The 15,892-nt window shown below is 47.8% G+C and overlaps 2 protein-coding genes across 2 annotated transcripts; one reads left to right on the forward strand and one right to left on the reverse strand.

Annotated features, from left to right (window-relative positions):
• Positions 1-301: 301 nt before the first annotated feature.
• Positions 302-12,659, reverse strand: EIF2A (eukaryotic translation initiation factor 2A). The gene is made up of 14 exons (XM_042831771.1): positions 12,577-12,659; positions 11,966-12,035; positions 11,455-11,529; positions 10,602-10,720; positions 9,634-9,733; positions 9,212-9,294; positions 7,565-7,638; positions 7,281-7,425; positions 6,312-6,428; positions 4,236-4,807; positions 3,754-3,870; positions 2,810-2,938; positions 1,678-1,743; positions 302-658 (listed from the first exon to the last, which is right to left on the reverse strand). Exons 1-14 carry the CDS (start codon positions 12,602-12,604, stop codon positions 593-595), a joined length of 1,761 nt encoding a protein of 586 aa, XP_042687705.1. The 5' UTR covers positions 12,605-12,659; the 3' UTR covers positions 302-592.
• A 145-nt stretch (positions 12,660-12,804) lies between these two features.
• On the forward strand, positions 12,805-14,603 carry SERP1 (stress associated endoplasmic reticulum protein 1). Its single transcript, XM_042831759.1, has 3 exons — positions 12,805-12,952; positions 13,030-13,105; positions 13,170-14,603. The coding sequence occupies exons 1-3, from the start codon at positions 12,869-12,871 to the stop codon at positions 13,208-13,210; spliced, it is 201 nt and encodes a 66-aa protein (XP_042687693.1). The 5' UTR covers positions 12,805-12,868; the 3' UTR covers positions 13,211-14,603.
• Positions 14,604-15,892: the final 1,289 nt, after the last annotated feature.

The following is a 15,892-nucleotide window of genomic DNA, read 5'->3' on the forward strand; positions in this document are numbered from 1 at the left end:
AGGTCACGCGAGCGCCGCGCACTCCGCGCATGCGCCGCCCCGCCCCGAGCCGCCCGCGAAGCGCGGCCCTCACGCAGCGGGGGGGGAAGGCCGGCGAGCCGCTCCGCCCTCAGACCGAAGCCGTCTCGCGCAGGACTCGCCGTTTAAGCCTTCCGCGTCGCGGAAGCGCGCGGTCACCGTGAGCCGTGACCAGACGTGACTGCGAGCTGCGCCACGACGTAGCGCCGAGAAGTGAGGAGCGCCGCGTTACTGCTGCCGGCCGCTGTACAAATTCTGCCCGGGCACAGAAGAACAGAACCGCTTTTTCTATTAAACACTCTTTATTTTTGTCTACATCCAACGACAAAGAACGCCTCTCTTCAAACAGGATACAGCTGTGCGCCGGGCAGGCTCTGCTCCCAGGGCAGAGCGGGGCAGCAGCACTGCTGGCACAGCACGCCTCACTCAGCGCCTTGGGAAAGCTTTCAAATGGCCAACGTGCAGCAAATCCATCAACTTCGGCATCTTCAGTCATGGTTGAAACTTTTCACGGTGATCCAGTCAATACGCGTTGCATTTTGGGTGAATTTGTGCTAACAGCACACATGAAGTTTCACAGACCCAGCTCCAGGTCCTCCAATTCCTGGAGCAGAGCACTTTCCTTCTGGATCTTCTCCAGCTAGAACAAGCACAGTGCCAACAGCTGTAGCTCATACAGGAAACCCAAACAGCAGTAGCTGTGAAGGTCCTGCACTCCTTCCCACCCAGCAGCACCCCCACATGGCCACAATTCTGGTGCCCGCTTTGAAAGCTCCGCACGAAACAGACACTGCATCACCACCTAACTGCTCTGAAAAGCCTGATACAGATTTTGCATGATTATTTGATAATAGGCAGAACAGCATGGAAAGAGCAATCTTCAAGTCCTGCAGGCCCTGGCAGAGCATGCCCTAATTTAGCCGACTTGGTTATCACAGCAAGTCATGGCACAGTACACCTACTGGCTCTCTTTGTAGCCGAAGCCCAGTTGGGAACCCAAAGCTGAGTTTCTAATGCATTGCACTCCCTTCGCATTGTCCAGCACAGCTGTATGGATTAACTTGCAAAGAATGGGAGGCAACATGGCAAACGAGAGTTACAATTTACAGAGGAGCAAACAGCTTGCCACAAACAGAACAGTGTGTGCTCTACACACAAAATGTATGTATTTTCTTTCTGAAGATGCAGGATTTCACTTCACTTGTTCTTCCTGTGGACCAACTCCTTTTCCAATTGTTTAAAGGACCAGAAGTCAGATACCACAAACTCAAGCAAATCCATGGTTTTTCCAGAGAAGGTCATTGTAAGGCCAAGACAATGAAACACTTGTTTTGCCATTCCATTAGCACTCTTTGTCAGTGTTTGCATTGCATTTTACATAACACACTGAAGTTGTGGCTACACGATGAATGCAGGGTATCACCTCACTGAGGTCAAGGGGGTGGTCAGAAACAGAGGTAGGGATCCAACTAAATGAACATAGGTATGCTCTGTGCATTCTTTTGAATGCTTGTCTCTGATTTTGAATTTGAAAGAATGCAACAGGTCAAAATCTTTCAAAATTTAAGCAGTACCATCACAAAGAACTATAGGAAATGCAAGGGCAAAAAAACAAAACAAAACAAGTGAACTAGTGAACTGTTCAAATCTTAACAGTACCTGATTTTTCTCTAGCTGTTTGCCAGCAGCTGCCTGCTCTTTCAGCTGCTCAATTGCCTTTAGTTTCTGTAAAAAAAAATATATATATATTATATATATATATGTAAGTAAGCCAAAACCAGAAAAAGAGTCACACATGTTCCTGCACTTGCAATTGCCAGATTTACCAGGAGGCTGATCTCAGTACGGAAGGCACTTTTCCTTTAAGCATCTCCAGATGCTCATTCCAGAATACCCCACTAATAAGTTATTTTTTTTTTCCCCAAGAACAAGACATCTTAAAGAACAGGAATGCTTGTTTCTGAAAAACACCACGCACCATCTGACTGAAGGGCCAAATCCATTTTCAGAAACAACTCCTCCATCACTATTCCTCTTTACCACACATTCTCTTTGGAAGGCCTGAAACATCCATCAGAACATGAAATGCAGGAGGCAGCCAAGAGGAAAAAACCTCTGATGGATTTCACAGGAACAGAGAAGATTCTCTAGCCTGAACAGAGCAACTTCCAGTTTGAAATCATTTACATTTGAGAATTTCCAAGACTGGCAGTAAACCTTGCACTCATCCTGCTCAGAAGTTAGGGAAGAAATTCAAAACCATACAGCATAGTTTCCTTCTCAGATTCGAGATTCAAAACCACTTAGAAGTATGCTCTCTTTTTCTCAAGGACAAAACAAAAAAACCCTTAGAGATTAGAGGAAGAAGAGGATCTGTCTTGCTTAGAATCAAAGCAGGTTCCCTTTGGGGCTGGTGAAAGCAGACCAAGAACAGGAACCTCATACAGGTGCCTTTTAAGAATAAACACGGTTAAGCTCTTCCCTCTCACTTGTGAGGATTCTGTTGCACGTGCAGCAGAATTTGTAACAGCATACTGGAATGCTCTTCCATGCACTTTTGAGCAGCTTCTTTACTGTCTAGGCTGGCAAGAGCTTTCGGAGACATAGAAAATGATGACTTCTACTATTTTACAAGGTGGAAAAGCAAAGAAAGTTGGTTGACAAATTCAGTAAATTACCATCTATGTAAATGCTTCCTACTGAGCTCAAGTCGCATTGCACTCAGACTAGATCTTAAAGACCATCTCTTAGAGAAATACGTTGTTCTTAAATTAACAGAAAGTCCCCTTACCTTTTTTAAATTCTTTATTTTCTTGTCAATTTCAGGATCTCCTGATGTCACGACAGGCACAGCACTTCGTGGTGTATTCTGTGATGCTGAAGACTGTGTGGAGTCCTGACCACAATCAGTTTTGGCCTCCTGTAAGTTTAAAAACATGTATCACACTATCTACAGATTACAACGGACCTGACAAATCTTTTCAATCATCTGAATTAATCTATTTAATATTTCTTCCTTCTCTGATTTGCTAGTATTCTCCAAAATTTGTAATTGACTTCCTGTGATGTTTTGTGCTACATCTTACAGAGGTCATGGCTCTTCTTGGAATGTCATTCACATTGTTTCCTGTTTAAATTCTACTTCCTGTAGACAACCACCATACCTAGCATGGGAAAACATCAGTAAGGGTGATGTGACAAACACAATTTATAGTCTGATGGGTCATTAACTCTGAAGATAAAGAAAGAGCTCTAAAGTGGTGTAAGAAACGTAAAAACCCAACCTTTTATGTTAATTCAGAACTTTGTATAAAAATTGCAGGTGATTTTTATCTGTTTAGCTGAAGAACAGCAAGCAAAGGGGTGAAACAGAAGAACAGAGCTCTCTGGTCTGCCCTGGTAACCCACCATAGCCCTGACCCACAGGGAAAGGCCATTCCCACCTTCCCAGTCTGGACGGAAGCTTGTGGATTGCCAGAAGGTGAAAAGGCACAATTATGCCATCTGAACATTTGTTTCAGTTAACGTTTACAGCACGACTAACCACAGCTGTCCTTAGCTCATCCTTTTACATCTGCCTCTGTCCAGTTGAAACAGACCACCCACCCCACAAGATCGCTTTCACAAAATCAGCAGATGGCTTTCGGGGCAACTGGTATCATTACTCTGAGACTGATCAGAGTCACTGTGAAGGCTGATTTAACGTTATCCTTGAAAGAATAGCTTTTGCTGTACCTGTTTAGCAGCTTTCTTTGCTTCGTGTTTCTTTTGGTTTTTCAGAGCTGTTTTAGACAATGGCTTTTCACTGCTTCCTGACTGTGGTTTCATATTCTGAGGTGGCTCGTCCTCATGCTGCACAGAAAATCACAGGGTAAGAAAAGAAAACTGGGTTGCTGGGTTAGTTTTGTTGTTGTTGCTATTTAGGTAGGTTTTTCTAGGAGGTGAGGGAAGGGTGACTGTTTCGCCTTCTGTTTTTTCTCCTCCCTCTCCCAAGAAATTTATTTTTCTAGGATAAATTCTTTCAAACAGGGAACAAAGCGTCAATAAGAGGATTATCAAGAAAGCCTCTAGAAAAGCCCCATAGCATTCCTCACCCAGTTACTCTTCTAATGTCTCTCGTTAAAAATAAAGACGTATTTGAGGCCAAGCTTCCAAAGGCGGGCAACACAACGAACACAGCTAAAAAGTTTAAAGCACACACGAAACAATCTACTTACGAGCTTGGAGCTTGTGACAGGTTTGTTTCTCAAGGCCGGAGGTCTGTATGCTTGAGCAGGTTTGGGCTCAGCACTCGGCAGTTCACTCGGGACTGCCTGGTATTTCACTGCTTTCACTGGGAACACTCCATCCAAAAAGGGCTGCCAGGAAACTTGCCACATTTCCTCATTTGATGGAACTTCATAGCTGTGTAAAACGGAGCCAGTGTAGTGCCATATCTTATAGCCGTTGCTGACCCGCAGCCGGGGGGCGCACGTGGCTGTTACGATGTGCTCCCCATCAGGGCACCAGGCAAAATAGGTGGAATCGGAGGCTACCGGCTTGGAAATGAGTTTGTAGTTTTTAACGTCCCACACTTCCATCTGTCCCCTGAGATTTCCAAATCCTGCTAGTACCAGGATGTGTCCATGGGGGCTGTAGTAGGCAGCATTGCGAGGACCGGTTCCAAAATCAAACACAGGGTCACATTTCAGATTAAAAACTGTTGCTTTGGCAGGCATAAAACCATACACAGCACAAAACTCGACAGAATTGGGGTTCCAAACAACATCATAAATAGGACCATTTTTTGCTAAAGGAAAAGGAAAACATGCAGCCGTTGTTATGAGATTATATTATTTTCACTTGCACTGAAAAGCTATCAGTGATTCTTATCTTCATACTCAGCTAAAATCCTATAATTTAATTACTGACTGGAAATGAGTTACACTAACAGTAGTGGTGGAAACAAACAACATCACATTCTCATGATTTTCGTTAAGGTTTGCAACAGTAACTGCTACCACTCCAAATTACCTCTGTAGGGTCAGCAGCGGCACTTTAACAGTAAGCACACTTTCTCAAGTAAAAAAAATCCCTTTTATTTTTCCTTGCTACTCAAGTATGTTATCTCAGGACCTCCTCAAACTGTCCCACTGGAAACCTGCAAAAACAGGAGTTTTATACCAGCTGGATACTAGTTTCTCTTCTTTGACTTCAAGAAACATTGCACAGCTCAGCTTTTAGAGCTTGAAGAATTGATTTAGGTCACCTTGGCACCATGGCCACGTGCGGTATTTCATAAGAGGGATTTTAAAGTGGGAGAGGACAAAAAAAAAAAACCCATGGTTTTACACATATTCATGAAAACACGATTCTACTGGAAGCTATTCTGGAGTTAGAACACTGGGAGATTTACAAATAATGGATTAACAACTGCGAGTCATGTAAGGCGTGCAGGGCCCCCATGATCACATTCTGTAATCTGGATACATTTACCTACGTTTCAGGTAAGCACCAAGTGCACCAAAGGTAATTCTTAACTCGGAACATTGACTCAGAATACCAAACTGGTTCATTCTCGTTATTCTGAAGCCTCATTATCTTTGGGAACCTCGTTATCTTTCAGCCGTGCAATTGCACTCCCTGTGTGCTTTCCCTTTTGAAAACTTTTTAGGTGACATTATCCCACTGCAACTGCAGAAATGGAAGTCTGAAAGAAAATTAACTCATGACAGTAAGCAGCTGGAGGGGATTAAGGCAGCTTTACATGGGCTTCAACAGTTAAGGCAAAGGCTGCAGCATGAGCACATCCTGTTCAAAAATGAAAAACCCTCTGACAGTGATAGCATGGAAAAAACTTCCAAACTGGACCTCAAAAGCAGCTGGATGATGAAAAAATACCACACAGGAGATTCACGAACGCACTGTCAGTTCAAACGAAACGCTGAAATTAAGAATGGCTTCTTGCTTCTCTCACTGTATCATTTTTACATCACAAAACTACTTCTGTTTTACTAAACAAGATGCAGAACCTCTGTTTTCCAATATACTTTAAAAAGTGCTCTCACTCTGTACCCTAATTTTTGAGTAACAATCGATTGCATGTCTAAAACCCTACCTAGAACTATTCAGCATTTCAGATTCACAAACATTAAGCTGGCTCCACTGCCCAGATCTTTCCTCGGCAAACAAAAACAGTTCTGCTCCTGTGCAGCCTCACACAGGAATTACTCGCATACTTTAATCAGTAGAAGCTGGTGAAACAGCAGTTCCCACTGCTGAGAGCTACAGTGCAAAGAGAAACGCCCACTCACGTAGTTGTACGATGGCACTCTCCCCATTTGTTGCAATGTAGTGCAGAGTTTGCTCTCCGTAGTACGAAGCACCTGTTTTGTCCACGTCAGTGCTGGCTATGACCAGCACAGCAGTGGCTGCAGAACACACACAGTTATCAGTACAACTGCTGAATATTACATGAGCTTTTTCACAAGCTACCACGCTCAAAGAGAAATTAGTCTGACAGCGGGTTTTACAATTAGTTGCCTGCATGTCAGCACTGTTATCGTTCTCTCCTCAAACTCCTCCTGAACATTAACCCAAACCAAACTAATATCCTTCCCATCTGAGGAGACCGTAAGCTGAATCGCTGCTGAATTATGAGGAAATGAACGTGCTTTCATTAAAAGATGTTCAACAGCAGCACCAGTGTCTCAGGCTTTCCATCTAAGACAGAAACAAGCATTCTGATAATTACAATGAAATGCCTCACCAACAGCTTTTGTGTGCCACCTGTCAGGGACAGACGCACGGGGCCACGCGATCCCTTCCCTGATCCCAAACAACACGGGCTGAAGTAAAACAGGCACATGTGGGGGGTGAGGTGGGGCAGTGTTACTCTGCATCAGCTCAGCGCTCACAAACAGCAGAGCATGCAGAGGACTGTGCTACGCATCCCAGTCGTGGCAGGTCTGTGTATCCATGGTTTTACAGAGTAGAAATTGTATCAACGCATAACCTTATGTTTACAGCTTACATGCATTACTACAGAATGCAAAACTCAATTTGGATTTGCAATTCAATTCCTGAACTTCCTAGAGCATAGAATACTCTGTATGATACAGTAAGGGACAAAAAAATCACGTGTCAGAAGTCAGCGTGGAAAAATTCTGAGCACTGCATGGTATTCAGAACTGCAACCTTAAGACTGCACTGGCAGCAATGACTGTCTTCAGTATTTATCTACAGATGAAAATTAATGTAAAACTCACAAAGTGATTGAATACCTTTTTTGTTCCATAGCATTGTCACCTTGTCAGCTTTAAAGAAACTCTTATTGGCCAGTGCAGATTGAGGTCCACCAAAATTGGGATACTGATAGAGCCTAACAAATGATGGTGCACCTTTACTGCCTGGAACATACACAGCAACCTAAAACAAAGCAAGGAGATTTTATTGCAGATTAAATTCTTGGTAGCACGAGCTCTATTCATACCAGTACACCACACCAAAATAACAGTAATGTTTGAAGAAAACCCATGAAAAAATTGGAAACAAACCACAGCAGTACCTTGGTTGGCTGCGCTCCTGGCGATAACACAAAATCATTAACCTTTTGCAAATGAAGCTTATTTGCAATAGTATCTGCAAAAAAAAGAAGTTACAGGTGTGACGACATCAAAGAGCAGCCTGGAGTACTCAGCAATACTTTCTCATGAGCCTCTGTCATGGATAACCAAAGTTTGATATCAAGACAAACAACCATTACCTTCCCATTCCATCAAACTGGAGGTCTGGCTAGTTTTTTTTTTACAAAAACAACTCAAACCAAGCCTAGCTTTGAAATCGAGTATTTAGAAGTTCAAACAACAAGAAAGGCTCTGCACCCTAATTGCAGACAGCCTGTGTTTTAAGCAAACAGTTCCCTTCATCTTCTCCGTGCTGCCTTCACAGGAGGCAGCATCACATGCAGATAACACACACCATTACAGTCAGGGATTCTCCACTCAACTTCACTGGCTGACTCCTCCTGACAGGAGGCCTTCACAAAGGCTGCTCCTCTACATAACAACTCACAGGAATTACACCTTGCCAACTCTTAAAAAGTGAAGAAGCAACACCAACTCACAACTGATTGTAGCAAGGAAGCTGGGGCTGACCAGCAGGGCTCACGCTACAGAGACGACACACGCTTCCCTGGTGCAGAGTGAGAAGGGAGCTGAGGGGACGTGGGTGTCTTCAGACACCAGAGGAAAAAAATAAATCGCTGCTTTAATGCGGGATGAGGGGAGAAAGAACAACACTGCTGCTGCCCTGGAGAGGCTAAAGAAGAACGCAGCGTTTGTCAGAAGGGCATCAGGGCTATGGGCACCTTGTGAGGCGCTGCAGGGACATTAATGCCTAGCACCACGTCTACGTCCCACAGAGAGACACAGAAATGGGAGTTTGACACCGATTTTATAACTAAATTACAAAGAATTGCATAGCTGGAATAATAATTTGTTGTACGTGGACTGCGCTGGGGAAATAGCATTCTTAACAGTCTGATTTCTGCACACAACGGCCAGAAGGGAGGATGGGGGGAAGAATTAATGTGCAAGTTCAGCATATGAAATACTCCAGGAGTATGAAAGTAGTTCATTGTGCATAATGACTGCCAGGCTCTGTGGTATTTTTTTCTGTTGAGAAAAAAATGGAAAGAACCTTTGTACAGGAATGGTTCTGCTGAATAAACCAGTCGTGGTAAAGAAACAAAGCACTTGAGACTGCTTTCTGAAATCCCTCTCCTCTGGCAAATCACAACAGAAAGCTCAGTGTCGTTACCAACACTGGGACTAATGCTCAAGAAACTCTTACAAGGCTGTGCACACACACACCCACACACACATGCACTTTTTAAACAGAAATTCTGTTCTAAGAAAAACAGCCGATTACAGAAGCCCCACAGCCCATCCTTCTCCTCAGCAGTTTTCCTTCGTTCCTGTAAATCAGGCTTTCTTATTTGAAAGTGCATTTGAAGCAGATAAATTAATGAAAAGAAAAACAAACAATAAAGAAAATATACTAAATTAAAATACAGTGATTTTGAGTTTCCAGAACTAAAATGGAATACACAAAATTAAAAGCAAGCAAGGTAAGAAATGAGAAAAAAGTAGGGGGGAAAAAAAAAGAGAGGCCTATATGGAACACAATGGCACTCATAGAAATACTTGCTTACTGAAGTTGTTGTTCTCAAAGAAGTGCACTTCATTGTTCACGTTCCGGGCACAAATACTTTCATCATCTGCCCAGCAGGGACACCTACATTTAAATCACAATAATTAAAAAAAAAAGAAAAAGTGAACAGCACTCATCTTCAGCAATCTCAGGTATTTTTCTCCTCCATTTTTAAAGCCAACAAGTTCCAGCACAGACACTTCAGACAGATAAACAACACTGTCTCACCGTCCTTCTCTCTGGTGCAAAAAGAGAGTGGGTTTACACTAAGGAATGAACAACAGGAGCTGAGCAAGAAGTACTGATAAGCACAGTTACTGCTTTCAGCAGACAACATTCTGAAAGCCAACACAACACTAGAACTTGTATTTATTCGCCTGTATCAGATTCTGCAAGCAGTTAACACCTAGAAATGTTACTTACCAGTTCTGCATCTTTTTCTGGATGAAAGACTTCAAACACTTTCCAGTTTTCACATCATGAAGTTGCAGGTTGGGTGCCCCTGCTGTGCCATCTTTGGCAGCTGCAACAAAAACACTGCACTGAAGCCGCGGTCTCCTGGGAATAAACCTGCTTGAATCATGATGTTTCCAACTCGTGACTCTACAAGCACCCAAACTTCTTACAAGAAACATCCCTCTTCCTGTCATGCTAAGCTCTAGGATGTTAATTGCTTTACCTGACAGTATGTTCCAGTCTTGCAGCCTGCAGAAGGAACCAGCATTCAGAGCTGCAGGGACTCCATCACATGCCCATTATCACTGGCTGCAGGACATCCATTTAAACACCTCCTAACGTACCTCTGTGAGCCCACAGCCAGCATCTGTTCTGCACCAGTACCAGCCAGCAGCACACCAGGCATCCCACGCCACAGCACACCCCACCCCCCTACCTTACAGCAACCCTTCCACTTACAGACAGCATTCACAGCACACACATCAGACATCAGCTTCGATAAATCTGTGGCTTATGTGAATTAGGAACAAACTCCACACAGAGGTAGAGGAGAGAATAGACGTTTATGTTGCCTGTGTCCAGAGGGGGATGTAACTACTCTGAGACAACTCCTCATTTGTCTACACATTACAAACTGCTGGAACAGCATCTTGTCGAAGCGCCCCGCTGGCATTTGCTGGAAACACTCCACCCACTTAACAGAGTGACAGTGCACACACACTGGTTTGTGGGAGTGCTCAACACCAGATGCTTTCAGAGGCTCTTACCCCTCCCCTCCTTTCCTATACATTTCAACAACCAAGCCATTTTCTGAACGTTTTCCATGTTGCACCTTCAACCAGTGAAAGTGCCACAATGGCAAATCAAGTAATGTAATTAAATGGCATTAAAATACTCATTTACCATGCGTACCTTTGTAGCAGGTAAATGCTCACCTGAATAGGCCTGCCACGTTGCCAGAATGTTATTCTTTGGTGAGAATTCAAGACAAACTGCCTTCGGAAGATCAAAGGAACGCAGCAGTCCTGCACTGGTGACGTTAACAATATTTACTCTGGAACCAAAAGACAGTATTTCAATGAAACATGCTTAGATGAGATAATTGCCAAGGTAACTTTTCATGTATTTGGTTCTGCTCCAATGATACAAAATTAGAAGACCTGTTTTCTCCTCCTGCTTTTACTAAATTTTTGAAGGAACATATTTTAAAACCAGACACCCAAGCAAAACAGAAACTGACAACGTGAAAGCTCTGGTCAAAGTGTATCCTGTACTTCAATATGCAACATTTTGACTCTGAGCCAGTGCAAGGTATGCTCCATCTGCAGAGATTCCATCCATGCTTCCACAGAAGAGGCTAAAGATCTTCTAACTGAATAAAAATACGCGGGATGAACTTCATTAACAGCTCAGGTGTGATATAGCAGATTCATTCCACCTCCACAGCTAAACCTCAGCCCAGCACTCACTGCATGTCAGAACACACTGTCATGGAGGAAAAAAAATCAACCAGCAGCAAGGTTGTGCTACTTGGACTAATCGCAGAAAACCAAACACTGCTGTGCTGGGAAATAGGACAAAAAATCCACAAAGCAAAACAACTAAAGCATATCCAGGTTACAGGGGAGTGCGTGCACTATAAATATGAAAAAAAACAGCAAGTATTTCATTTACTATTTATAAAATAAAGCCACTGCTTCAACAGCCTTCACATAAACAAGGTAAACATGGCAAAAATTGACCCAGTTTACTTCATATAAATTGACTAGCATCATAAAATGCACCAACCTTTCTCCATTGCACCAGGCAAAGAGGGAACCGTCCTTGCTAAAAGCAACAGCTTTGCAATTTTTTCCAAAGTCCCTGAAGAAATAAGAAATGCACGTTAGTATTCAAACGCGTTGCATAAGTTAAAGTATTTTTAAAAATTAAAACACCACAACAATTTTTGTCTCGTAGTCCAGAATTGCGCTTCGTAACAGAAACAGCGCAGCTGGGCTGTAGCACCATTGATGGTCCCTTCCAACTGAGCTGTTCTATTCTAATTGCTCAGTCATTTTCACATTTGGAGTCAGGCCAAGGCAAAGCTTTCAGAAGCAGCTTTCTGAACAACTGTAGGTATGGAAAAGTTCACTTATTTACACATTTTTCAATTCTGGAATCTACATTTACATCTCAGCAAAAAACCTGAAAGCCAGACATCAGCCCAAGAGTGGGCCGTGACGGCCTTCGGGTTCCTTCCACCTCTCCATGCCCGGTGACGCCTGCCAGCGGAGCAGACGGCCGTGCAGCACGGTACCTTTGGAACACTGCGCTCTCTGTGAAGCTGGGCGGCCCGTTCACCATGAAGAGCCCTTCGGAGCCCCGCACTGAAAGAGGAAACAAACACGCACCCACTGCAAATTCTCAGAACCGTCCAAAGCCAAACTTTAACCTCATTTACGATCGCTGAAATCTCTCCCCTTTTTCGCGTTTTAGAGTTAACAAAGCGACTAAAGTTCATAAGGAACGTTCCGGCCTCACGCACGCTGACCGCCAGACTGAAGCAGGGACAGACGTGACACGGAGCGCCGTCACCGCAGCCCGTACGCGCGTTACCGCCGCGCAGCGCGGCCGAGCTCCGCCCGGGCGTTCCGCGGACAGCGGCGACCGCTTCGGCGGCCGGAGCACGACGGAACGCTGCCGCCAGCCCTCGGCCGCCGCCGGGAGAACGACGTGAGCCCGGGCCCGTGGCCGAACGCCCGCCCGGGTCCCACCGAGCTCCAGACCCCCTCCGCCACAGCCGCCTCCGCAGCGGGACGGGAGGATCGGGACGGAGCGGCGGCGTCGCCGGCGGGACTCGACCTCAGCAGGCGGGAGGGCGGAGCCCAGTGCCGTTCTCGGAGCCCCCCCGCCCGGCGCGGCGCCCACCTGCCAACAGCGGCGCGGGCGGCGCCATCTTGGCGGTGCTTCTACTTCCGGGTGAGTAGCGGCGCGGCCGCCCCTCGGAGCTCCACGTCGCGCGGCGCGAGAGGCACCGCCGGTCACGTGACGCAGAGAGGCCGCTTCCGCCAGCCGCCCCGGAAGCGCTGCCGGCTGGCGGCACGGGTTGGCGGCGGGCGGCGCCCGGCGTGACGGCTTCCGGCGGGCGGCGCCGCGCGGTGCTGACGCGGCGCAGAGAGCGGAGCGGAGCGGTCCCGGCCCGGCCCGGCGCGGCCGCACCATGGTGGCCAAGCAGCGCATCCGCATGGCCAACGAGAAGCACAGCAAGAACATCACGCAGCGCGGGAACGTCGCCAAGACCTCGGTGCGTGGGGCCGGGCCGGGGCCGGGGGCGGCGCGGGTAGGCGCGGGGCGGCGCGTGACGCGATGCTGTGCCCGCAGAGGACGGCCCCGGAGGAGAAGGCGTCGGTCGGGCCCTGGCTGCTGGCGCTGTTCATCTTCGTGGTCTGCGGATCAGGTGAGCCCCGCGCCCCGCGCCCCGCCCCCCCCCGCGGCCCCGCTGAGCGCCCCCTCTCTTGCAGCCATCTTCCAGATCATCCAGAGCATCCGCATGGGCATGTGAGCCCCCGCCCCGCCGCGCATTCCAGGCCCTTCGCCGCCATTCCGAGCGTCCCAGTCCGTGCCACAGTGCCTTGAGCAGCACCACATGTACACAGCAATAAAGTTATGTTGTTGAGCCCCAATCGTGGACCTGCTTATTCAGCAACGTATCTCCGTGCTCACGTAACATGTCAGACTGTGCAGTGAGGGTTCCCGGGGACTGACGCCCACCGTGAGCACCGCTCCCACATCCGCACGAGCCGCCGTGCCGCCAGAAACGGCTCTGTTTGAAACCGCAGCCGGGATTTCAGTGGCAGTCGGAGCACCGACACAGAGCGCGCTGCTGGCGAGCGGCCGGCGCCGTGCAGCTCAGCGCGGTGTGCGGGGCAGAGCTGCAGCGTGCGGCACCGCGTTGGCCCTCGGGCTCGTACTGCATTAGGTAACCTCACCCCGTGCTTCCCGTCGTACCCCATACGAATGCCTGTTTGTGTAGAGCTGGGGCGCGTTCCCTGCCCGCGAGCTGGCATGGCCGGGCAGCAGCCCTTCCCAACATTGCCCGTTGTGGGGCTGCCACAAACTGTTCGTCCCCGAGGACACACGCTCCCAGGCTGCTCCTGGAATTGGGCTGCAGCGGCGCTGCATGCACGTCTTGGAAACCTCCCACCGAGTTGTGGGCTGTGGTCCTAAAATGCTGTGTGGGGATGGGGATGCCTTGTGCAGGTACCGGGGACCCTGCCCCTCCAACCCGCAGTTTTGCTTCGGTGTGCAGCATCGGCACAGTATAGTATGTCTCGCAATATATATTCTAATTGTATTTAAGGTAAATCCTGCTTTCACCTTGATGTGTCATCCAGCAATGGATCCAGTGCTAAGCTGCCTCCCTCAGGATGATTGCAGTTCCTTATTAGTAGTGCTGAAAAGCAGAAACCAAACCCTCCTTACCTGTATAGAAGAATGTAACTTAAATCACAATGGAAAGTGCTGCTGTTGATCATTCCTTATTGCTGATGGCCTCAGCTCCGTGAGGCTCTCCCTACTGTCTGTTGTGGTAAACAAAGCGGTCTGAAATAGGTCTGCTGTTGCATGCAGTTGCTAAAGCAAGATTTCTTTTTTTCAGGTTTCTTAGAAGACATTTAAAATCTGGTTACATTAGTAGTAATAGATACAACTTTCTATAGGGTTGAATTTCATGTCTTGTAGCTGTGAAGGAGCAGACTTTTTGCTGGTTGTTGTATTTCCATCTGGAATCATTGGAAGTGGTGTAAACTGGTGTGGCCCAGGCCATGCTCCAGAACCAGGTTGTGCAACGCAACGACATTCCTTATTCTTGGAAGCTCATATTTTGTAATCAGTGGGGGAGGGGAAGTCTGTATAACCTCTGATTTTAAATAAAGTTCTTCTCAAATGTGAGTTAATTCTGAGGTTGGCAAAGTGTTGTCTTCTGTGTGTTACTTGGGCCACTTCACCCCGAGTGTTGTGGGGGGACCCTGGGTGTTGGTGAAGGGATCTCTGGGGGCTGCCTTCAGTGCTGGGGGTGCCCATTTCTGCCCAGCATTGCTTGGACGCTGCAGTTGGGTCAGAACAGTGGGGTGTCAGAATGGGCCGTGCTGACCTCTGACCTCCATGGGCCCAGTTTTGCTGAAGGCCATCCTTGTAGAAGACTCACTTGGGTACAAATACAGAATACATCAGCAGTTCTGCAGGTCATGCTGCTCTCGTACCCACAGTATTGCTGGGTTTGGAAAAACAGGGCCATGTTAAGTCATGCATAAAAGAGAAAGACATGCAGTTGCTGCTTTGTTGCAATTGCAGCACAAGCAGCAATCCTTGTCCAAGAGAAGCAGTGCCAACGGTGCCTCTGGCAGTAATGGCAGTTGGGTATTTTGCCCCTTGAGAAGGGCTGTTAGATTTAAATGAAAGTGTGCTGGGGGCGCTCTGTGCTAAAAGTGACAGCGCCGAGAATAGGTGGTCTACGCTAAGGGTGGGAAAGCTCTGTATCCAACGGTTCCTTCAGCAATCAGCTTGTGAGGTCGCTTTGCAGTGATGTGGTATTAAATACCGGGCAAATGCAGCTGAAGAGAGCAGGAGGAGCCGCGCTGCGAGGACAGCTCCGTGACGCCCTGCCGCCAACAGCCCGAGCAATGCCTGCTGCACAGCTGCGTCCCGGCGGCTGCTGCAGTGCACGGGGCGGCCTCTGGCGGGGCCCGAGGTTGGAGCCTCTTCATCTTTAGGAACATTCGGTGCTGGCAGCTTCTGAACCGAGTACAGAAGCCGATACTGTTACTGCGCGCAGCGAACGACCTCGCAACAAATTTGTATTGCAGTGAGAAAGCGACCGATTCCAGCGGCACTAAAATCTCGAGCGGGGGACGGCGTACGTGGGAACACCCGGCAGCGCGGGACAACCATGCGAGCGGCGCAGCGTCCGCTCCCGTCTGCAGCTCCGTGCGAGGCCGCGGTCAGCGGGGCGCATATCGAAGGCTGGAATCCCCGGGCCCGGAAGCGATCGCGCGGCCTCGCGCCCGCCTGTAGCGCGGTGCGGTGAGCGGCGCCGCCTCCGTCCCACGTGCACGGCGCGCGCTCAGAGCCGGGCGGCAGCGCCGGCCGCGTGCTGCTGGGCGGGAGCTGTGCGGCTGCGGCTGCGGCGATACGGGCGATACGGCACGGGCTAAAACGCGCTCCGTCGCCGACGCAGAAAGCAATG

Source organism: Centrocercus urophasianus, unplaced genomic scaffold (genome assembly GCF_019232065.1).
Source record: "Centrocercus urophasianus isolate 14NV4802_14NV808 unplaced genomic scaffold, USGS_Curo_1.0 seq_1038, whole genome shotgun sequence".
Taxonomy (NCBI): domain Eukaryota; kingdom Metazoa; phylum Chordata; class Aves; order Galliformes; family Phasianidae; genus Centrocercus; species Centrocercus urophasianus.